At 40.1% G+C, this 23,225-nt stretch overlaps 2 protein-coding genes across 5 annotated transcripts in view; both read left to right on the top strand.

Annotated features, from left to right (window-relative positions):
- SGO2 (shugoshin 2) overlaps positions 1–11,243 on the top strand; it is a 40,171-nt gene extending 28,928 nt beyond the window's left edge. For all 3 annotated transcript variants that reach the window (XM_036023116.1, XM_028509723.2, XM_036023117.1), the window contains one exon: positions 10,895–11,243. In XM_036023116.1, the coding sequence (XP_035879009.1) occupies positions 10,895–10,910 (16 nt within the window). In that variant the 3' untranslated portion in view covers positions 10,911–11,243. The remainder of the gene's footprint in view (positions 1–10,894) is intronic.
- A 2,496-nt stretch (positions 11,244–13,739) lies between these two features.
- The window catches only part of LOC114495389 (aldehyde oxidase), a 71,262-nt gene continuing 61,776 nt past the window's right edge, over positions 13,740–23,225 (top strand). Inside the window, exons 1-2 of one of the 2 annotated variants that reach the window (XM_036023115.1) lie at positions 13,740–14,177; positions 22,150–22,207. In XM_036023115.1, coding sequence (XP_035879008.1) covers positions 14,133–14,177; positions 22,150–22,207 — 103 coding nt within the window. In that variant the 5' untranslated portion in view covers positions 13,740–14,132. The remainder of the gene's footprint in view (positions 14,178–22,149; positions 22,208–23,225) is intronic. The other variant, XM_028510655.2, reaches the window with a different exon arrangement.

The following is a 23,225-nucleotide window of genomic DNA, read 5'->3' as shown; positions in this document are numbered from 1 at the left end:
TTCCACTAACATCCTTTTCTGTTTGAGAATCCCACCCAGGATCCCACATGCATTTCATTATTGTTTCTTCTTAGACTTCTCCAGGCTGTGACAATTTCCCAGTCCTTTCTTTTTTTTCATGATTTTGATACCTTTGAAGACTACTACTCAGTGATTTTGTAGAATCTCCTTCAATTTGGTTTGTTTGTTGTTTTCTCTTGATTACAATGAGTTATGCATTTTTGGCAAGAATTCCATAACAGTGGTATGTCCTCATTACATGACATTTGGGGGTTTATTATATCAATATGTCTGATACTTACTAGTAATATTAACCTTGATCACTTGATGAAGGTGATGTCCACTGAGTATTATTCACTCTAAAGTTACTGCTTTTTCATTATAGTTAATGAACATTGGGAGAGATACTTGGAGTCTATACATCCTATTTCTACTCATACTTTCACCACTAATTTTAACATCTATTGGTGGAACTTGTCTGCAATAATTCTCCTGTGATGTTTGCCTAGTGGTGATTTCTCTTTCCCTCTTCCTTCTACAATAATTGGAATTCCATAGGGAAGAGCCGTTCCCTTTCCCTCATTTATTTAATTGCTAAAACCCTTCCAATTTTGGCCATTACAAGTTTCTTCAGGTTGGCTTCTATGTTCTTTACATAAGACCTCATATTACTTTGAGCACATCCTTACTTTCTGACACATAAGATGTTCCAGGAGCAGATATTTTTTTCTGTTTTAGCCCCCAAATCAGTCACTTCTTCAAAGATTCTGGTCTCTTTGATTGAATAATTTTGTTTCAAAACCAGAATCTGAGTCCTAGGTATTCTCACTGCTTATATTCTGTTGTATCAGTTATCAAATGCTGCATACTATTACAGCATAAACCTAATACCTTTAAACAACATATATTTATTATTGCTCCGTTGCTGTGGGCCAGGAATCTGTACCGGCTTAGTTGGGTGCTCTGCTTGCTGTCTCACAAAGCTGAAGTCACAGTGTTGTCCATGCTGCTTCTCACCTGGAGGCTCTGTTGGGGGAAGAATTTGCTTCTAATGTCATGTAGATTGTTGGCAGAATTTATTTCCTTGTAGTTTCAGGACAGAGGGCTCCAGCTTCTTGCTGTGGGCTGGAGGCCACCACCAACTCCCAGAGGCCACCCTCAGTTCCTTGTCACATGGGCTTCCCAACAAGGCCACTTACCCCAAGCTAGCTAGAGAGTCTCTAGAGCAAATCCTGTAGCAAGGTGGAGTCTTCTGTAATGAACTATAATTACAGAAGTGAGACATCTCGTCACCTTTGCCACACCATATTGTTAGATGCAAATCACAGCTCCTGTCATATTCAAGGAGAGGGGATTATACAAGGGCATGAACACTAACAGGCAGGGATCATGAGGGGAGGAAGGTTTTCCTGAGAGTCTGGCTATTTATCAGTGATAAACCTGACTCTCATTATCTATAATATATTTACTTGTTATTTTTCTAGCATACACTATATAAAGTAATTTCAAAATTGATAACCCATATCCCTGTGAGAAACATTTACTACTAAATTATAACATTTAGGTAGAATTCTTTTTGTCTTAGGTTAGTTCTTTTTTTACCAACCCTTTAAACATAACTATGTTATCCCTTTGGTAATGTAGGTATATTTGTTATTGTTTACATTCCATTTTTCCCTTCCCACATTGGAGTGACATTTCTTGGGGTTGTAAGTCAGAGCTATACAAAATGTTATATGCAGAGAAGGGTCAACTCCTTCCACCCCTGCCACCCCCTTCCCACTCTCCTTTGTTTCTAACCTATTTTCACCCACTCTTGTGGGTCGCCAGTTTCTTTAGTTTCTGGTTTATTCTTCCTCAATTTCTTTTCCACAGATAATTAGATATACATATGTATATCCTTTGTTTTCTTACATAAAAGTAGTATGCTACTTTGTTGGACTTCATATTTTTTCATTTAACAGATTGTTCTGGAAATCACACCATATCAATTCATAGAGATTTTTTGCATTCTTTTTTACAGCTGAATAATGCTTAATCGTGTATAGATGTACTATAGTTTATTCAATCACATTCTTATTTGTGCACATTTAGGTTTTTCTAATATTTTGCAATTATAAATAATGCTACATTGAATAATCTTGTGCATGTATCTTTTCATATTCTTAGGGGTGTGTCTTCAGGGTCAATTCCTAAAAGTGGGATTGCAAAGATGAAAAATAAGCATATATGTAGTTTTGTTAGGCATTGCCACACTGCCCTCCAGAGGCTACTACCAAATTGCATTCCCACCAGCCGTGTGCGGCACTGTTTTCCCACAGTCTAATCAACAGAATATGATGTCATATTTTAAATGTTTTGCCAGTCTGATAGGCAAGAAATGGTATATCATTGTTTTATTTACATTTCCCTCTAAGTGAGTTTAAATGTTTTTCTCGTGCTTCAGGGCCACTGTATTATTTTTTGGTCTGTTCATATCTTTTTCTTATTTTTAATTGGTTTTTTGGGCTTTGTCCCTCGGTTATTAAGAATTCTTTATATATTAGTGTTACTAGCCCTTGTGCTATGTATAGCCAATATTTTTTGAAGTTGTCAATTATCTTTTAACTTATATTTCTTAATTATGTAAATTTTTACTTTTTATTTTTTAAATATATTTTATTGATTATGCTATTACAGTTGTCCTATTTCCCCCCTTTATTCCCCTCCACCCTGCATACCTCCTCTCATCCACATTCCCCCCCTTTAGTTCATGTCCATGGGTTGTACATATAAGTTCTTTGGCTTCTACATTTCCTATACTGTTCTTAACCTCCCCCTGTCCATTTTCTGCCTGCCATTTATGCTACTTATTCTCTGTACCTCTTAGCCTTCTCTCCCCCTCCTATTCTCCCTCTGATAACCCTCCATGTGATCCCCATTTCTGTTCCTGTTCTAGTTTGCTTTGTTTGTTTGTTTAGGTTCAGTTGTTAATAGCTGTGAGTTTGTTGTTATTTTACTGTTCATATTTTTTATCTTCTTTTTCTTAGGTAAGTCCCTTTAACATTTCATATAATAAGGGCTGGGTGATAATGAACTCCTTTAACTTGACCTTATCTGGGAAGCACTTTATTTGCCCTTTCGTTCAAAATGGTAGCTTTGCTGGATAGAGTAATCTTGGGTGTAGGTCCTTGCCTTTCATGACTTAAGAATACTTCTTTCCAGCCCTTCTTGCCTGTAAGGTTTCTCTTGAGAAATCAGCTGATAGTCTGATGGAAACTCCTTTGTAGGTGACTCTTTCCTTTTCTCTTGCTGCTTTTAAGATTCTCTCCTTATTTTTAATCTTGGGTAATATAATTCTGATGTGCCTTGGTGTCTTCTTTCTTGGGTCCAACTTCTTTGCGACTCTCTGAGCTTCCTGGACTTCCTAGAAGTCTATTTTCTTTGCCAGATTAGGGAAGTTCTCCTTCATTATTTGTTCCAATAAGTTTTCAATTTCTTGCTCTTCCTATTCTTCTTCTGGTACCCCTATGACTCAGATGCTGGAACATTTAAAGATGTCCTAGAGATTCCTAAACCTCTTCTCATTTTTTTGAATTCTTGTTTCTTCATTCTGTTTTAGGTGAATGTTTCTTTCTTCCTTCTGCTCAAATTTGAGTCCTGGTTTCCTTCCCATCACTGTTGGTTCCCTGTAGATTTTTCTTTATTTCACATAATGTAACCTTCATTGCTGCCTAGGTCTTTATGCTGTTGAAGTACCCAGTGAGTTCCTGTAGCATCCTGATCACCAGTGTTTTGAATCGTGCATCTGATAGGTTGTCTATCTCTTCATCGCTTAGTTGTATTTTTCCAGGAGCTTTGATCTGTTCTTTCATTTGGGTCATTTCATTTTTTTGTCTCAGTGTGCCTGTTATGTAGTAAGGGGAGGAGCCTTAGGAGTTCACCAGGCAGGGCAACCCACGTCACTGTGTTGGGGGCTGTACGTGAGAGAGGGGTCTGAGAGAGAACAGTGCTACTTGGTCTGCTCTCTGCCAGTTTTCAGTCACTTTCTCAGCTACTCACAATCAAATTGGGCCCTTCTGGTACTGATTCCGGGTGGGTGTGTTTGTGTACATTCTAGGACCCTGTGGGTCTCTCCAATGAACTCTCCTGTGATGCCGGGAGTTTTTCCCACTGCCACTTCAACCCTCAGGTTTTTTCAGTCAGACGTTTGATGCTTTATTTCCCCACACTGGAACCCTGGGTTGAGTAGCCTGTCTCGCTCCCCAGTTGTTCCTCCAGGTTTATCTGCATGTGAATGGACCCACTTGGTCTGCCAGCTGCTGCCTTGCCTGCCCCAATCCTTCAACCATTGCCTTGCTGCAAGTCCTCTCTACCTGGCTGTCCATCTTTACCCTTCCTTCTGGTCTGGATGAGTATTTCTTCTTTAACTCCTTGGTGGTCAGACTTCCATATAGTTTGATTTTCTGTCAGTTTTTGTTGTTTTTTTTGTTTTTAAATTTGTTGTTGTCCTTCTTTTGGTTTTGCGAGTAAGCACAGTGTGTCTACTTATGCCTCCATCTTGGCCAGAAGTTCAAGTTTTTTATTTTTATGTAGTCAAATTTGTCAATCTTTCATTTTCTTTGAATTTTGAGTTATAGTTACAACACCTTCCTGTGTTCCATGGTTAAAGAGGAATTCACCCATATTTTCTTCTAGTATTTATATAGTTTCATTTCTTACGTAAATCCCTAGTTCATTCACCTAGTCCCTGTGGTGTAGATATGGATCTAATTTTACCTTTTTTCCAAATGGCTACCAAGCTATCCCAACACTGTTTATTATTTGCATCTTTATCCCAAAGATTTGAGATGTCAACCATGTCATATCCTAAGTTTCTGTCATATATTTCTGAGGGGTCTAACTCTGAACTTTTTATTCTATTGCAGTAGTCTACCTGTTTAGTATAGAAGCTTTTTATGATGTTTTAATGTCTGGAAGGGCTAGTAATAATATAGTCTTTTTCACTGTTTTCCTGGCTATTATTACATGTTTGTTTTGTATTACATATGATCTTTAGTATTGATTTGTCTAGCTCAGGGTTTCTTAAGTGTGGCACTACTGACATTTTGGACGAGATATTTCTTTGTTGTGGGAGGCTGTTCTGTACATCGTAGGATGTTTAACAGTATCCTGGTGTCCACCCACTAGATGTCAGTAGCACATGCCTATTTCTAGTCAAAAATGTCTCCATAACATTACACGGTGTTGTGTGGAGGGCGAATTGAAAACCAGTGTTCTAGCTTGTTGGTATTTTTATTGTGATTGCATTTAATTTATCCATTACTTTAGAGAGAACTAACATCTCTGTATTGAATTGTGCCATATAAGAACAGGAATTATCTTTCTACTTGATTCAAGTCTTCTTTTGTATCTTTTAGAAAAGTTTTGAAATTTTCCTCAATAGGTTTTACACATTTCTTGTTGAATTTATGTGTAGGTATTCAGTCTTCCTTATTGCTACTGTAAATGGATGTGTAAACTGGACAGGTAAATCATGTTCAGTGTTTATAGTTTGTGGGTATGAAAGCTGTTGAGTTCTGTGTAAGTTTATAACTTGCTTCTTAACTAACTTCTTTTATTCTCTATGTCATTGATTCTCTGTAGTTTTCTAGGTGTACTATAATATCATTTGAAAAAAAATTAATTCTTCTTTACCTATTCATATGCCTCTGATTGATTTCTCTTGCCTAATTGCATTGGCTAATACCTCAAGTACAGTGTTGAATAGTCAAAGGAATAGTGAGCATTCTTGCCTTGTTCTTAACTTGACTGGAAATATTTCTACTGTCTCCTCATTAAAATACTAGCTTTAAGATTAAGGTATGTATATGTAATTTATCATATGAAGAAAGTATTCCTCAATGTCTGTTGAGTGTTTGAATCATGAATGAATGTTGAATTCTGTCACAGGCTTTTTCAGCATCATTGAAAAAATGTATATGCTTTATTTTCTTAGGTTTATTAACATGATGTATAATGATACATTTTCTAATATTGAACCAACCTTGCATTTCTGGAATAAATCTCACTTGGTCATGATGTATGTTTCTCATAATGTGGTATCAATTTGCTTTTGTAACCGTGCTATGAGCACATGAGAATAATATGTATTCCCTTTAGAGTGTAGAGTTTGATATATAACCATGAGATTTACCCTATTAGCCCTGGCCGAGTAGCTCAGTTGGTTACAATGTCATTCCAATATGCAACACCAAGGTTGCAGGTTCTATCCACAGTTAAGATACATATAAGAATCAATCAATTAATACATAAATAAGTAGAACAAAAACAATTGATATCTCTCTCATCAATTAAAAAATAAAAATTGAAAAAAGATTTACCCTATTGATTATGTTGTTTAGATCTTCTGTCTCCTTTTCTGGTCCTCTTTATCTGTCCTGTACTAAGAGTAGTGTATTAAAATCTGTTATTGTGTTTCTATCTGTCTCCATGAACCACCTGTAGTTTTTGCTTCATAAACAGAGTTGCTCTGCTATTTAGTATATAAATACCATAATTAGTTTATATTCATTGTGGACAATAGCATTTGCTAGTAAAATGTTCTCTGTTATGTTGTTAAATTTAATATATTTAATTAAATTATATCTAATTCCCCAAGGCAGTGGTATCATATTGGCTCTGAAGAGGGGTACAGAGAAGGGAAGGAGAACTTCTCTTTAGCTCCCCATTTATATCAAATGCTTTATGTGAGACCATGTGTATGTCTCTCATCCTAAAAACATATATAAAGAATAAATACAACACTTCTTGCAACATTATATACTAGGTTTACATGAGGTCTCTCCAGAAAAAGTCCAACCATTGTTAATATAACAAGAACAGTTTTCATGATGTTGATGCAACCTGGCAGCCAAGGAGAGTACACTGGAATGCACATGCGTGAACAATGACAACTTCACTGTACTAATCAGTGGGGGTGGTAGATACTATTGAGTGGGCATGTGTACTGTGTGGCCATCACATTCAAAATAACTGAGTGAGTAGAGCAATGAACTGCATCAAATTTTGCATTAAGCTTGAACATTCCTCTGTGGAAACTATTTGGATGATTCAGAAGGCCTCAGCTATAGGCAGCTGATATTTGGCAGCTTCATCACACACCCGCTCATGCATCACATTTTGTGTAGAGTTTTTGGTGAAACATCAAATCACCCAGGTGACTCAGCCCCGCTACAGCCCAGATTTAGTGCCCTGTGACTTCTGGCTTTTCCCAAAACTAAAATCACCTTTGAAAGAGAAGAGATTTCAGACCATCGGTGAGATTCAGGAAAATACAACAGAGCAGCTGGTGGCGATTGGGAGAACTGTGTGAGGTTCCAAGGTGCCTACTTTGAAGGGGCCTAAGGGGTCATTGTCCTATGTACAATGTTTCTTGCATCTGGCATCTTCTTCAGTAAATGTCTTTTTCATATTTCATGGCTGGATACTTTCAGACAGACCTTGTAGATTAACCCTCTTGCTGAAAAAATAAAGTTAATGAAAAAAATATTAAATAAAACAAATAAAAATCCTTGAATGCATCTATTAACTAGTAGAGAAGAAAAAAAATGTCAGATTAGAGACTGAATGAGGATTGGAAGCCAGAAAGGTAAGTGGAGCCTGAAACTGGTTTTTGCCTGAAGGCCTTTGCCTGGGCATTGGATTCACACCCTGAGGGGGCGGGGATAGAAGGCAGATTCTAGAGTTTAGCTAAAATGAAGAGTCTATAGTTGATCTCTTCAGTAAAACTGAGCTACTCTCAAATAGAAAAGCAAACTAAAAATAACTTTCACATCAACTTTTTTAAGCCCCCAGAAATAACTCTGATATTGAATTGAGGAGCAAAAGAAATCTTCTGAGAATTCATAAACAAAATCAAACCTCATGTATTGCAGCTGTAATTCACAGTATCTGGAACTCACAAAAAATCCCAAGCTTAGAATTTAGTATTAGCCCATGGTTTGTAGTTCCCCCTGTTGTCTGCTAGAAGCAAATGCAAATATTTTCTCACCCCCATCTCAGTCTACAATACATTTTCCACAGATAAAGTTGCAAGGAAAATGAAACAGCTAGGTCGCAGCAAAGAACACACGCAAGGGAACGAGACACCAGCAAAAGCAACTGATAGCAGAATCAGATGCAGAATATACAGTGAGAATGTTCAGGGCAAAAACTAAAATCTTTCCCACTAAGATCAGGAACAAGACAAGGTTGTCCATTTTCACCACTTCTATTCAACATAGTATTGGAAGTCCTAGCCACAGCAATCAGACAAGAAAAGGAAATAAAAGGCATCCAAATTGGAAAAGAGGAAACAAAACTGTCATTGTTTATGATGATGTGATAGTGTACACAGAAAATCCTATCGACTCCACCAAAAAACTACTCAACCTAATAAATGAATCTGACAAAACATCAGTATACAAAGTCAATATTCAGAAACCCAAGGCATTTTTGTGTACCAACAATGAAACATCAGAAACAGAAATCAGGAAAAAATCCCATTTGATATAGCAACAAGAAAAATAAAATACCTAGGAATAAACCTAACCAAGGAGGTAAAAGACCTGTACTCAGAAAACTACACAACACTGAAGAAAGAAATTAAGGAAGACACAAACAAATGGAAACATACTGTGTTCATGGATCTGAAGAATTAACATCATCAAACTATCCATACTACCCAAAGCAATTTATAGATTCAATGCAATACCTATTAAAGTACCAATGGCATATTTCACAGATACAGAACAAACACTTCAAAAATTTATATGGAACCATAAATGACCCTAAATAGTTGCTGCAATTTTGAGAAAGAAGAGCAAATTAGGGGGGATCACAATAGCCAATACCAAACTGTATTATAAGGCCACTGTAATCAAAACAGCCTGGTACTGGCATAAGAACAGATACATAGACCAATGGACCAGAACAGAGAGCCCAGAAATAAACCCGAGTCTCTGGAGTCAATTCATATTTGACCAAGCAAGCAGCAGCATAAAATGGAGTAAAAATAGCCTCTTCAACAAATGGTGTTGGGGAAGCTGGACAGCTACGTGCAAAAAAAATGAAACTCCAGCACCAGCTTACACCATACACAAAAATAAATTCAAGGTGGATAAAAGATTTAAATATAAGTCATGACACCATTAAAGTTCTCAAGGAGAACATAGGCAGGAAAATCTCAGATATTCCATGCAGTGGTATTTTGACTGATATGTCCCCTAGAGCAAGGGACATAAAAGAAAGAATAAACAAATGGGATCTCATCAAAATAAAAATCTTCTGCACGACTAAAGAAAATAGCATTAAAATGAGAAAAGAACCAACCATATGGGAAAACACATTTGCCACTGATACCTTGAACAAGGGTTTGATCTCCAAAATATATGAAGAACTCACACAACTCCACTCTTAAGAAGAAAGCAGCCCAATTAAAAAATGGGCAAATGATCTTGAACAGACTCTTCTCCAAGGAGGACATACAGAGGGTCCAGGGACATATGAAAAGATGCTCAGTATCACTAGTCATCAGAGAGATGCAAATTAAAACCACAATGAGATACCACTTCACCCCATTGAGAATGGCCATCATAAACAAAGCAACAAACAACAAGTGTTGGAGAGGTTGTGGAGAAAAGGGAACCCTAGTGCACTGTTGGTGGGATTGCAGACCGGTACAACCACTATGGAAAACAGCATGGAACTTCCTCAGAAAACTGAAAATGAAACTGCCTTTTTACCCGGCAATTCCACTGCTGGGATTATATCCTAAGAACCCTGAACCACCAATCCAAAAGAACCTATGCACCTCAATGTTCATAGCAGCACAATTTACAATAGCCAAGTGGTAGAAGCAACCTAGGTGTCCATCAGTAAATGAATGGATCAAAAAACTGTGGTACATTTACACAATGGAATTCTCTATGCAGTAGAAAGAAAGAAGGAGCTCCTGCCCTTTGTGACAGCATGGATGGAACTGGAGAGCATTATGCTGAGTGAAATAAGCCAGGAAATGAAAGACAAATACCATATGATCTCACCTTTAACAGGAACCTAATCAACAAACCATACAAGCAAGCAAAATATAACCAAAAACACTGAAATTGAAAACAAGCTGACAGTGACCAGAGGGGAGAGTGGAAGCGGTTATAGGGAAAAAGGGTGAAAGGTTTACAGTAACAATTATAAAGGACACGTGGACAATAACAAGGGGAAGGGGGACAGGGGAGGGAGGTGAGGAGGATGGGGGGGGGTGGAAGGAGAAGGCAGAAAACTGTACTTGAGCAACAATTAAAAATATATAAAAAAATAAAAGATTTAAGTATTTACAAATAAAAAAGAATGTTTAATATTTCAATAAAGGAAAGGCTTGAAAATGAGTAAAGGTATTTAGTGAAAAAAGTTACATAAAAGCATATACAAAATGATTCTATTACTATAAAGATCAAACATATATTGTACAGATGGTTAAAACTAAAGAAAAGCAAAGGAGTCATTAACACAGTATAGGATAGTGGTTTCTGGGAGGATGAGAGAGCTGTAATTAGAAATGTGACAATATTTCTTAACTTAGGTGCTGTGTACTTTAGGATTATTTGATAGCTTTAAAATTATATGTTTTCAGATATTGTATATGCTAAGGTTTATAGTTAAAAGGAAACTTTTAGTAAAATGTATAGATCTGTTAATTCATTTTTCTTAAATTTTATTTGTCATCCCCATTATCAGAGTGTTTCAGATACATGGCAAAGCATATGTTTTGAAAAAACTGATTTCTACTAGTATAATGCAGTAATTTTTTTTCCATACTTCACAGCAAAAGCATTCGTTTTGGGTTATTACTAATTTTCCCCTTTTTTCTACTTTGCAGCAAGATGAGAAGATGAGGTGAATTTATGGATTCTGGATTTTCTGAATTCTGAAATCATAACAAGTCAAACACAGAAATAACTAGGAAAAGAGGAAATACATGATGAAAAATTTGGGTTGTTGTTTTTTTCTGCCTTTTCATGGAGTGCTGACTTACCCATCTTTTTATGTTTAGATATATGTGCATAAAATAGCTGTGTTGTAATACTACATTTTATTACAAAATTTAAAATCATTTTGGTTATCCTGTAACTTATCTTCCTGTTCATTCAGCTTTTCAACCTAAGAGACTTGAACTAAATTACAGTAGCTGTTAACTTTTAACCAAATAAAATGTATTATAAATACTCTTGCCGTGGTTATCTTGTTGTATGTCAAGCTAACTTGTTTAGTTTTGTTTTTAAACCATTCAACATATGTGAACACCGTTAGGATTTTAGAAGTCTCCTCTGCCCCGGCCAGCTCCTACTTTCAGAATTACTTGGGCAGTACTTTCTTAGGTGTCAGATTCTGCATTACCTCTATTATGTGTAATCTGATGGCTTGACTGAGGGGTTAACTTTTCACACTTTTAAATTTGGTTTCTATAACTTTATTTTAAAGATTGCTACTAGTCTAGTAAAATAATAAATCCTACTCATACCTGAGATCAGTGAACATAGCCTATTGTATAGTCAAGTGACTAGTCAAATTCTATTCCACCTAGATGGAAAAGCTTTCTTGGACAATATCTGACAACTGAAAGGGTGGGCCCAGAAATCTGCATTTTTAGCAAACATTTCTGATAATTCCGGGACATGTCCTTGTACTAAACTTTGAGGAAATCTGCTCTGGGCATACAGAGCCCACAGAATGTACTCATAATATCAACAGTGTGGGTCATATGGGGCCAGAGGGGGTTTTTTTAAAGGAACAGTGGACACTGGCGAAGAGCCTGGTGCCCTGGCAGTCTTTGTTCCCGTTCCTGTGTGAGCTCCCATTACTTTAAGCCTCTGCACCTCCCAGACTCATCCTCCGGGATTATATTTGATCCTATTGCTTCTTTCTATTTTTTCTCCTTTCTGCAGGATTTATCTTTTCTTCTCTTCCCCGTCCTATGCAAATTATTTCCCATGTTATACAGTCAGATTTATCCACCTTTTGTTTCTGGTGGAATTCAGTCATAGTAAGCAACAATTTTTCTGTTCCCAGGTTATAAACATATTTCCCTGTGGTTTCATTTTGTTTTTATAATTAAATTTCTGATTCACATAGATTTTGTCCAATTGTAAGCTATGAATGCAATTTTGACCTTTTTCCAACTGACTTCTTGTTAATGAAAAAGTCCATGTTTTCCAATACTGACTTGAAATGTCACCTTTTTTTTAAAGTTGTATTCCCATGTGCACTAACATTTATTTCTCAGTTCTCTGTCTAGTCTGTCTTTTTTTGCCCCACTAATATACTCTTTAAATTATAGAGACTTTTAGGGAATTTCAAAATGTCCCTCATGTTCTACACATTTCTTGATAGATTTATGCCTAGGTATTTTATCTTTTTTCTTGGTAATATTTATGGCATCTACTCTTTGATTCTTCTAATTGGTTATTGTTTGCATGTATGAAGAATTGATTTCTCCATGTTAATTACTATGTTATTGTTTGTAGTATTTTCTAAACATATCTCTTGAAACCAAGCTAGCTTTACCTCTTGTTTTCCCTCAGTTCTTATGCTGCTCTTTGATTTCTCTTGTCTAATTGCATGGCTGTTGCCTTGAGTGAATTTTAAAGAAGTAGTAGGAAGAATGGATTTTCATGCCTGTTCCCGATTTTCCTGGGAATGCCTCTGGTTTTACCCCATTAAATAAGATGCTGGGTATATTTATAATCACATTAAAGTATTTATAAATTATTACTTTGTTGAGTGTTCTTTTTTTTTTTTAAATCAAAATGTTGTATTTTGTCAAGTGACTTTTGGCATTGGTGGAGATAGTATTAGTTAGAGGCCAACCAAGGGACAGTTACTTTATAAATTGTTAACCATATACTAGAGAACTGACAAGAAGTGAAAAGGCAAAAGGGACCAGTGGAGTATCGCAGAGGAAGTAACTGCAGGAAGCACCCACCACCTCTGGGGCTGAGGGGACAAAGAGGAAAGGATGGAATTGAAACATAAAGGCTTGGAGGAAGAGTTGCAGCACTCTGGGGAAGGTGTGCAACTGGCTGGTACTGTTTCCCTGGAGGACTAGGACAGGACAGGTCCGAGAATGTTTTGGGGCCAACTGTTACTGCTGCGGTAGTTGTCCTGCCCACGCGAACCATTTCTGTGGCGATGCTCACAGAAATAGGAGGCAAGCAGGAAGTTGGATATTTCTCGCTCCTCCGTGTTCCCAGTGTGGTGTATGTAAAACAAGTCTGGAAAGTAACTAGATCTGTTTCATTTGAATTTTTAAAAGGTATTACAGCGCAGATTTTGAAAATGTAAACATAGACCTAAAAAATTAACTGTGGTGAATTCTAATGCTTTTCAGCATTTTCCAAGTTTTTAAAAAGTTCTCCAAGATGTTTTACATCTCTTGATATTTGCCAGATAAACTTTTTGTTATTTACTAGGTAAACAGTGAATAATGATAAATCTTAAAAGTTTATTTCCATATTAAGACAGCTCTTGATTTTGAAAATAAACTTAAGTAATTACTTATAAAACTAATTATGAAGTGGTAAAACTGTTCGTTGTCCTTAAGCTCCTTTCCTGTATAGTTGGGATAAATATGATTGTTTATTAACTGCAAACTGTGCAGGAGTGCAGCGGGCGTGGTGGAAGGGGGAGTCCAAAAAAAAAAAAAAAAAAAGAAACAGAAAAAAAAAACTATTCCCGGTCTGGAAATCTGGCTGAGAAGCCACGTTAAATATGTAATGAAACTGGAGGACCAAAGAGGCCGTCACAGGACCTGCGGGAACCACTTAGAGGCAGGACACTGGCACCAACGCCAAGCGCCACCTGCGAAGAGGGAAAGGGATCTGCGCCATAGACTTCGCTGCAGATAGTGCGCGCCAGGGACTCCCTAACACTCTGGAAGGCACTCGCCAAACTTTGGGATCTTAATCAGGACTTTCTCCATCCGGCTCGGCTGGACTTCCGGCTCCAGCAGTCGCGTCTCATTTGCCCGGTCAGTGTGGTTGGGTCCAGGGTGCCAGAGATCCTTTCTGGGAGCCCTTGGACACCCCAGCCCAGCCGAGGAACCTGCCTGTGTCGCCACCATGGACGGGGCTGCCGAGCTGGTCTTCTATGTGAACGGCCGCAAGGTGAGCGCTCAGGGCCTCCCGGAACAGCAGGGAGGGGGTCCTGCCAGGTAGCCCTCAGGCTTAGAGAGCTAATGCACGCAGGGGGCTTCTGGTTTGCAAGCGGATTTGCCTGTGCATCCCCATCTCCACCTCCGGGGTAGGTAAAGTATGAGTGTTTAGGGACTCCCCGGGATCTTTGGACCCCACCTTCCAGATATTCTTTCCCCTCTCTGCCCAGGATGCACAGGCCCATTACCTCTCCACCCCACCCCTTAAACAAGAAAAGTAAGAGCTATTCTTAATTTGTCAAGGTCAACACTCCAAAACCATCCCTCCCTCCTACCCACCCTCCTCCCTCCCGCGGGAAAGGAAAATGTGTTGCCATAGATTGAAAACAATCTGGGAAGGGCTGAGCCTCAGCTCCCGCGGTGTGCTTGGCTGAGCAGAGAGCCATTTAGAATTGGGACAGGACCATGGAGTTGAACTAATTTCAAATCACTGCCATCATTTCTCAGATAACAAAATTATAACTTTCTGAAAGCACAGATAGTTCTTGGCAGAGCTGAGCTAATGTCGGCCTCTGGGAGCATGGTCTTCACTAAGTCCACTGCTGGCTTGGCATGGCAGGGCCTCTGTCCCCCCAGAAGCCAAACAATGTTGATGCTGGGAAAGCAAAGAACCTCTGGGACAGTTCCAAACAATGTCGATGTTGGGGGAAAGCAAAGCCCCTGGGCAACGTTTAAAACACCTTTCCTGTCCCCATTGTCCCCCACCCCACACAGCCTCAGGCTCTGCTCACTCTTAATGTTGTCCCAGGATATTGGCATCATTTTGCAAGGGGGGGACTGAAGCAGGAAGGGTAAGGAGCTTCCTTAAGAGCTGACAACCAAGCTGTTCTACCTGCCTTTGCACTGTGCCAGCACCTTCAGAGCTACCTGTGATCCCTGCACCTGGGTCACAGAAGCCACAGCACTTTCCCTGACTGGCACAAAGGACTCAGGAGGGAGCCGAGGTCATGCATCAGGGCCTCCCACTGTGAGACCTGTTCTAAGCCTTGAGCTTAATTTAGCATTTGTAGTTTCCTATTATTTTTCTTAAAGAGGACTGCTCCCCCACCCACCTCATGCTACACAAGTTCTAGGCCCCATAAAGCCTGCCTCTGCCCCTGCTCTCTGGCTTGCACGTGGGTAAGGTAAGCTTGTTTTTCCTGATCTGTAACGGTGGCTGTCAGGACCCCCTGACAGGACAGCTGTGACAGTGACGTACAGTAGTGGGGCAAAGTGTTAACATGTCAGTCTTTCTTCTTTCGCATAACTGAATGGTATATAGTTAGTGCAACCCTGGCCTTTTTGTTGAAACAAGCTGGGGCCCCATTTTGGCTCTAACTTTTGTGGAGACACTTGAACCTCTGAGAGCCTCAGCTCCTCTGTTAAAAGGGAGTAATACTACTTAGTTCACAGAGTGATAACGAGTACTAAGTCAGGTTTTTGGTAAGGGTCTACTTTAGGCCAGGCAGTATCCCAGCCTAGGGGACAGCAGAGCACAGAAATGACCAAGTCCCTGCTTGTGTGTAGTTTATATTGTGCCAGCAGGTAGGCAACAAACATACAAATAAGTGGAAATGTATGAGGGCAGGCAGTGGTAAGTGCTAGGGTAACAAATACAGCAAAGTGAGGGGACGGAGTGGGCAGGAGCTGCCACTCCAAGCCGGATGGACATGGCAGCCTCTTCCAGGGGATGACATTTGAGTGGGGACTGGCCTGAAGTAAGGAGCAAGCCCTGCCTGCACACATCTGGAGGGAGAGTGTTTAGAGGGAGTGGAGGTGCAAAGGTCCTGCCGCAGGAGGATTTCTGCGTGTTTAGGGAAGGGCCAGGAGGTTGATAGGGCTGGACACTGGCTAGGGGTCAGATTACAGTGGCTTTCTAGTCAATGGTAAGGGTTTTAGTTAAGTGAGGAAACGGATATTTGAGCCTAGCTTCTTCCTGCCCACCCCAGCCCCCCTTCCCTGGCTCCCAAACAAACTGCTGTAGGGTTTTATCGTAATACTAACAGTGTGTGGTTTGTTGATTTTTAAAAATAAATAAGCTGATTCTTATCTAGGGGTTTGACTTATGAGCCAAATGTCCTTAGATCATTTGGAAAGTACACAGTAGGGATGTTGTTTTGGCAATTACCCTATTAAAAGGAATCATGTCAACTTCTCCCTTTCTTTCCCCGCCCTTCTGGTATCTGTTGAGTGTGTGCTTTAATCCTGGCAAGCAAGCCTGATTGCCATGTGGACAGCATTAGAATAAAGTTTCTGGTTCAGAGGGAAGAGGCTGTTGAGAAAGGTGTGAGAGAGAAACCGCCGGGGAAGACGGGTCTTGGAATCTAGCATAACCTCTGGGATTAAACACTTGCCCTGGAAAGGAACCTTAGAAACCAGTTAGGCGACTGTAGGTGATGTGATCGGCCTGCGGTCTGTGTTTTTTGTGAAATCCCCCCAAATCTCCAAAAGGTGTCATTGGACAGGGTCTAAGGCCATTGCTCATTGGTCAGAGATTTAGTTGCAGAAAGATTTCTGAAGTCTGACTTGCTCTCCCAGGGCCCCCAGAACAGGCGTCCTAGTTGACATGGGGTTTGAGGGGGAAGAGCCCATGAACAAATTATGCCCTGAATGCTACTCTCCAATACAACTCTTGACTGAAGCATGTCATTCCACATGGCAGTGAGGTGTAGAGGTCGCAGGTGTGGGCTTTGAAAGTAGTTAGACATGGGTTTGAATCCTGCGCCGTCTGCTTTGCCACTCGGCAGTGCGGGAGCCTCAGGCAAGTTGCTTAATATCTCTGAGTGTCAGTTTTCTTCTCTGCAAAATGGAGCTAATAACAGTACATTCTCTCATGAACTGGAGATGAAGATTAAATTCCATGGAGCATGGTTAGCAAGGTATTTAGCACCCAGTTAAGCACTCAATAATGAGTTGTAATATCTGGACTGGAAAATAATCTGCTTCATGCATACAGCCAGAACCTGCCCACGAGTATCAAGGGGGCTGGAAAGTAGTCTTTCATTTGCTCAACAAAAGGTACAGCCTTGATACCAATATCAGAATCTGGGTAGAGCTGTCCATTGGCTTGTGTTTTCTGGGGCTTTGGTTCATAGGGCTGGGAGAGGACATTTCTGGGCTGCTGGGATGGCTGTGATAATTCAGAGAACACTGAAGGGGGTGGAGGCAGCTTAAACAGGAATTGAAATGAATTTGAAAACAACTTGAAGCTCAGGCAGAGGTGTCCTCACTGGCTGTCCTCTCGGACCTCCTTCTCTGCTCTAATGCCGCTGTGGGTTATTGTTCTCCTCTACTAGCACTGACAGTGTGTAACCTCCTTCCTCCCTCTTCTAGTCGTCAGCCTCGTCCTTCCTCACGTACCTCTCTCCCTTCCTCATTGTCATTCTTCTGCCTTCTTGTTCTCTCCCCCTAATCTCCTTTCTCTTTCTACTTTCTGCCTCTGTCTTGGGTCTGGCAAGGCCTCCTCAGCCTTGCACAGAAGAAAGTGATTTCTCAACCCTGTGCAATGTGAACTTGAAATCTCCCAAAGGGCCCGTGGGGATACAGAAGGACAGGCACTGTTCTTGCAACACCCAAGTCTGTCCTGAGACGGGAAATGTGATGACCCTGACCTGAGAACTGGTATCATCTCTCCGAACCAGAGTCAGTGAGAATAGCTCTGTTTTTCATTCCCTCCCCACCCCCAGCCACTGTCTTAGTCCTGGCCTCCCCATTTACCTCCAGCACATTACATCCCTCCTCCTCTTCCAAATATGCTGTCCACCAAATCAAGAAAATTAAACATATTTCAAGCCAGCAACACTTTGAGCCAGACTCCAGCATCTTGAAACATCTGGAACAAGTACCCAAACAAGCTAAGTCTGCTGCTTCCATTAATTTCTTCCAAAAATATGCAAATATACCTCAAGCCTAAAATACTATTCTTTGCTATCTAGGCTACCCAGATCTGCCTCTCCACTAAAATTGGGCTTCAGTGGATTTGCCATCCTATGTGTTAATTAGAATTAGTTTCAGCTACAGGCGGCACAGATTCAAAACTAACAGTGGTTCAAACAAGATAATTCTTTTTTTTATTTTTAAAGAAAGGATATCTGGGGATAGACATTATGGTGCTAGTCCAGAACCTTTAGTATCATCTGGGACCCAGGTTCCTTCTTTCCTTCTCCTCGGCTGCTGTTAATAGGTTGCTTTATGGTCTAAAATGGCTGCTGGAGTTCTAGCCATTTCATCCCTATTCCAGGCAGCAGGAAGGAAGAAAGGGAGAATGCATGCTGGGATAGTCAACCAGCAGCTTCTGCCACCATTATTGGCACTTCTCTCCTTCTTTTTCTTTTCTTCTGTTCAGATGTCTCAGCCTGTGAGAACTCATCCCTTCCTCCTTAGTGTTCTCCTAGCAAATTGTACATATCATGTTCAAGTTATTCATTTAAATTAATTAACATTTATTATACCAGCATCCAGCTCAGTATTTGACACAAAGAATAGCAGAAGGTGGTTTCTCTTGGGAAGAAAAAGAGGCTTACACATCACAAATAATTATGATGTGGGGTAAAACATTCTGTGAAAGATGTGTGGACATTAGCCATGGGAGCACAGAAGAGGATGGGTACTTGGAGCAGAGTGGGAAGGGGTAGCAGATAGCAGCACCCGTCAACAGGAGAGAATATTTGAGCAGGGCTTTGAATGGCATACAAAATTCTGTCAGACTAGAAGAACCAGAGGACTTTCAGGATTGAAGGGATTCTTCATATATGCACAGGTAGCGAAGGATAAAAGGCTGTGCACTGCTGAGATTGGCCAGTTCTCCCATGTAAGTGAAGTTCAAGATACGTGAGTTAAGGGGCAAAGAGTTAATGGGCATTTTATCAAAGAGGTCTTGTAGGCTATTCCAAGATGTTTGAACCTCTTCTTGTATTTCAGGAACTCTTGAATATAAATTCACCTAAGATCCACTCAATGTGTTCATTAAAGATGCACATTTTCTGGTTTCCTCCCCAATAAGTTCTGATGCCATAAGGTTTCATTTTAACAAGTACCTGAGTGAACCAGCATGTCAGTTTGGCAGCCAGAAACCTGTGTTGAATTTAGGCAGATACAGGAGATGATCAGACTTGGGTTTTAGAGAGGTTACGCTGGTAGTGGTGTAGAAGGTGACATCATGAGCGCCAAGAATGGAGGCAGGAGGCCTCCGTTCTTGCCTAGACTGCTGGTATGATTGTCTGGGCAAGGGGTAACAAGGGTTGGTTTCAGGGACTTGCCATAGAAGTGAAGCATGTTTAGAGAGTCATTTTGGAAGAATAAGTGGCAGAACTCGGTGACCCTGATTGTGGCAGAACTCGGTGACCCTGATTGTGGCAGATCGAAAGAGAGAAAAAGTTAAAAATAAGTAAGGTTTCTGATCTTGGATGACCTAAGCAGATGGTGAAGCTATTGAACAAGTTAGGGAAATAAGGGAAGAAGCAAAATAAGGAATTCTATTCGAGGGTCAATTAAGTTTGGGAAGCCTGCGGTACTCCCTGTATTACTATATTGCAGACTCCTGACTAGGGCGTGTATCTGACCTTGGTGATTGGAACATGTCTCTCTCTGTCAGGCATATAGCCACTTAGAATTAAAGATGAGGAGGCATCCATAAAACAAGCATGTGTCTCTTTCATGTCTACTTCCCAGAAGGGAAAATTAGTGAAACATGATGGAGAGGAACTCTACTTCTGAAATTGTGTAGCAAACTGTGCTTTTATTTGTGAATAGAAAATAAATCTAAAATTTTAATCAAAAAAGAGAAAACTTGATCACTTTGGAAAACATAACCAGTGGTGACATTGCAATCATGCTTCCTGTCATGTGTCCTGTTCTGCTCTGCCGCCATGCCGCACACACAAACTTGCTTCTTAAGGGTGTCCTTGCTTACACATCTTTGTATCACTTGGCACACATGTTTTATTTCTCCTTTTTTTTTTTTACTTGAGGGCCATGGTTGATTGCGATCTCTTCCTGGAAACTTTGAACATGATAAGCAAATGAGTCTTAAAAAAAACTATCAATTTCTAGGAGGCCATTCTATTCCAGCAGTATGTCCCTCTTTCTCTCCTCTTTCTCCGCCCCCTCTCCTTCCTTCCCTCATTCTTTTCTACTAATATCTTTTCCTTTACCCACTTTAGACTTCTTGGAGAAGGTGGGCAAGAGTTCACTAGTGTTCCCATTAGAAACAACCACTGCCTTAGAGTGCAGCAGTCAGTGATGGTTCAGGACCAAGGACAGTGGCAGAGTGGTGATGGGGCCCAGAATACAGAATTTACACTTTTTTAAAAATACATTTTTTTCTTTTTAATTCTTCTTGACACTATTACAGATGTCCTGATTTCTACCCCTTTGCCCACCTCCACCCAGCCCCTGCCCCCCGCTTCCCTGTGGCCATCACCACACTGGTGTCTGTGTCTATGGGTCATGCGTGTATGTTCTTTGGCTCATCCCTTCACCTTATTTCATCCGGCCCATCCCTCCCTTCTCCCCTCTGACAGCTGTCAGTCTGTTCCATGTACTCATGCCTTTGTTTCTATTTTGTTCATCAGTTTATTTTGTTCATTAGATTCCACGTATACATGGGATCATATGGTATTTATCTTTCTCTGACTGGCTTCTATCACTTAGCATAATAACCTTTAGGTCCATCCATGCTGTTGCAAAATGTAAGATTTCCTTCTTTTTTATGGCCATATAGTACTCCATTGTGTAAATGTACCATAGGTTTTTTTATCCACTCATCTACTGATGGGCACTTGGGCTGTTTCCAGATCTTGGCTATTGTAAGTAACACTGCTACCCAGCAATTCCACTGCTGGGGTTATACCCTAAGAAGCCTAAAACACCAATTCAAAAGAACCTGTTCATTCCAATGTTCATAGCAGCACTGTTTACAATAGCCAAGTGTTGGAAGCAACCTAAGTGCCCATCAAAAAACTATGATACATTTACACAATAGAATACTATGCAGAAGAAAGAAAGAAGCAACTCCTGCACTTTACGACAGCATGGGTGGATTTGGAGAGCATTATACTTAGTGAAATAAGCCAGGTGGTGAAAGACAAATACCTATGAGCTCACCTGTAAGTGGAACCAAATCAACAAAACAAACAAGCAAGCAAAATACAACCAGAGATATTGAAATTGAGAAGAGGCTGACAGTAACTAGAGGGGAGGTGGGAGGGGACAATGAGGGTAAAGGGGGAAGGGTTTTCAGGAACACGTATGAAGGACCATGGACAAAACCAAAGGAGGGCAGGATCAAGGGTGGGAAGTGGGGACGGCTGGGATGGGGGTGGGGGAGTGGTAGTAGGGAAATGGAGACAACTGCACTTGAACAACAATAAAAAATGTGAAAAATAAATAAATAATGCTGCTGTGAACATAGTGGTGCATATATTTTTTGAATTAGTATTCTAGTGTTCTTAGGATATATTCCCAGAAGTGGGATTGCTAGATCAAAAGGCAGTTCCATTTTTAATTTTTTGAGGAAATTCCATACTGTTTTCCACAGTGACTGACCAGTCTGCATTCCCACCAGCAGTGCACTAGGGTTCCCTTTTCTCCACATCCTTGCCAGCACTTCTTATTTGTTGATTTATTGATGATAGCCATCTGCCAGGTGTAAGGTGATGATACCTCATTGTGGTTTTAACTTGCAGCTCTTTGACGATTAGTGATGTTGAGCATCCTTTCATAGGTCTATTGGCCACCTGTGTGTTCTCTTTGGAGAATAGACTTTACACTTAGGTGAGGTGATATGTATGCCACGGATATTCCATAAACATTAAATGCAGTTTCAAATATAAAAATGAGTTAATCAATGTGCATTTTCATCAAATTAACATAAGTCTGCTAATAGAAAATGATAACTAACATTCTCAAACTTTTGTACATAACTCTTATTTTTCCTTCCGGTACAGGTGATAGAAAAAAATGTTGATCCTGAAACAATGCTGTTACCATATCTGAGAAAGAAGCGTATCCTTTCTTTTGCTTTGTGTTTGTGTGGGGGGTAGGAGGCTCTGACATCCCCATCAAGTGATATTTCAAATACTTTTCAAGACACACTCAGTGATATTCTCTACTATCGTGGTTTTATGTTCCTCTTTGAGAAAGTCCTACATCTTAGTTTTGTAGGCAGTATGCAGTTGTGACAGTCAGAAGAGCTAAGTTCTTTCCAATCTCTGTTTTGGCACTTAATGTGCTATTGTATAAATGGAGAAGCTAGCAAAGAGAGTGAAAACAATGGATGTGAAGAGGGCTTAATTAAGCATCCTTTAGAATTAAGAGTCACAATATTGGCATTCTGTCTTGGAGGACTAATCACCATGCCCATCAGAAAAGGAGAGCACCGAAATCTCCTGACATGAAAGTAAAAGAACAAAGGAGAAATTAAACCTGGGAATGTTAGCTTAGAAAAGCTTTCTAAATAAAAGTCACGTAAGGAATGATGCCTTAGCCTGCTGGGCATGAACTCCAGAGGGCTCCCGGAGTTCTGTAGGTCCCATTAAATTATATACCAAATTATGTGACAGTGAGAGTTTGTACATTTTATTTCTCCTGGAGAGAGTGAAATTCCCAAGAGGATTCTCAAAAAGCCTCAGTAACTATCTTCTGGGAGTCATTCAAGGTCTTTGGACATAAAAACAATGAACACTGACTTCCTGGTTATCCACAGTACTAATGTGTACCATTTTAGATTTGGTTCTCTTGTGAGTAAAAGAAAATCCTCAATAGCAATAAACAAGACAAAAGAGAGAAGTTTATTCCTTTCTCATTATGTTAGTTCAGGTTCTCTGGGAATCAGAGACCAGAAAATGGGATTAAATGTGTAGGAGCTTTATTAAAAGAAATGCCTGAGTGAAAGGAAGTAGGGAGAGAGCCAGCGACAACTGGAGTGGTGGGCTTCAACGTGCAGCCGCCGGGTCTCTTGGTTAGTTACCCTCTCTGTTGAATGAAGAAGGTGTGTGGGGCACGTTCTCATGAATGTCAGGCT

This window comes from Phyllostomus discolor, chromosome 4 (assembly GCF_004126475.2).
Source record: "Phyllostomus discolor isolate MPI-MPIP mPhyDis1 chromosome 4, mPhyDis1.pri.v3, whole genome shotgun sequence".
In the NCBI taxonomy this organism is placed as follows: domain Eukaryota; kingdom Metazoa; phylum Chordata; class Mammalia; order Chiroptera; family Phyllostomidae; genus Phyllostomus; species Phyllostomus discolor.
The sequence above is the reverse complement of the archived record's forward strand: the minus strand, read 5'-3'. Positions and strand labels throughout refer to the sequence as shown.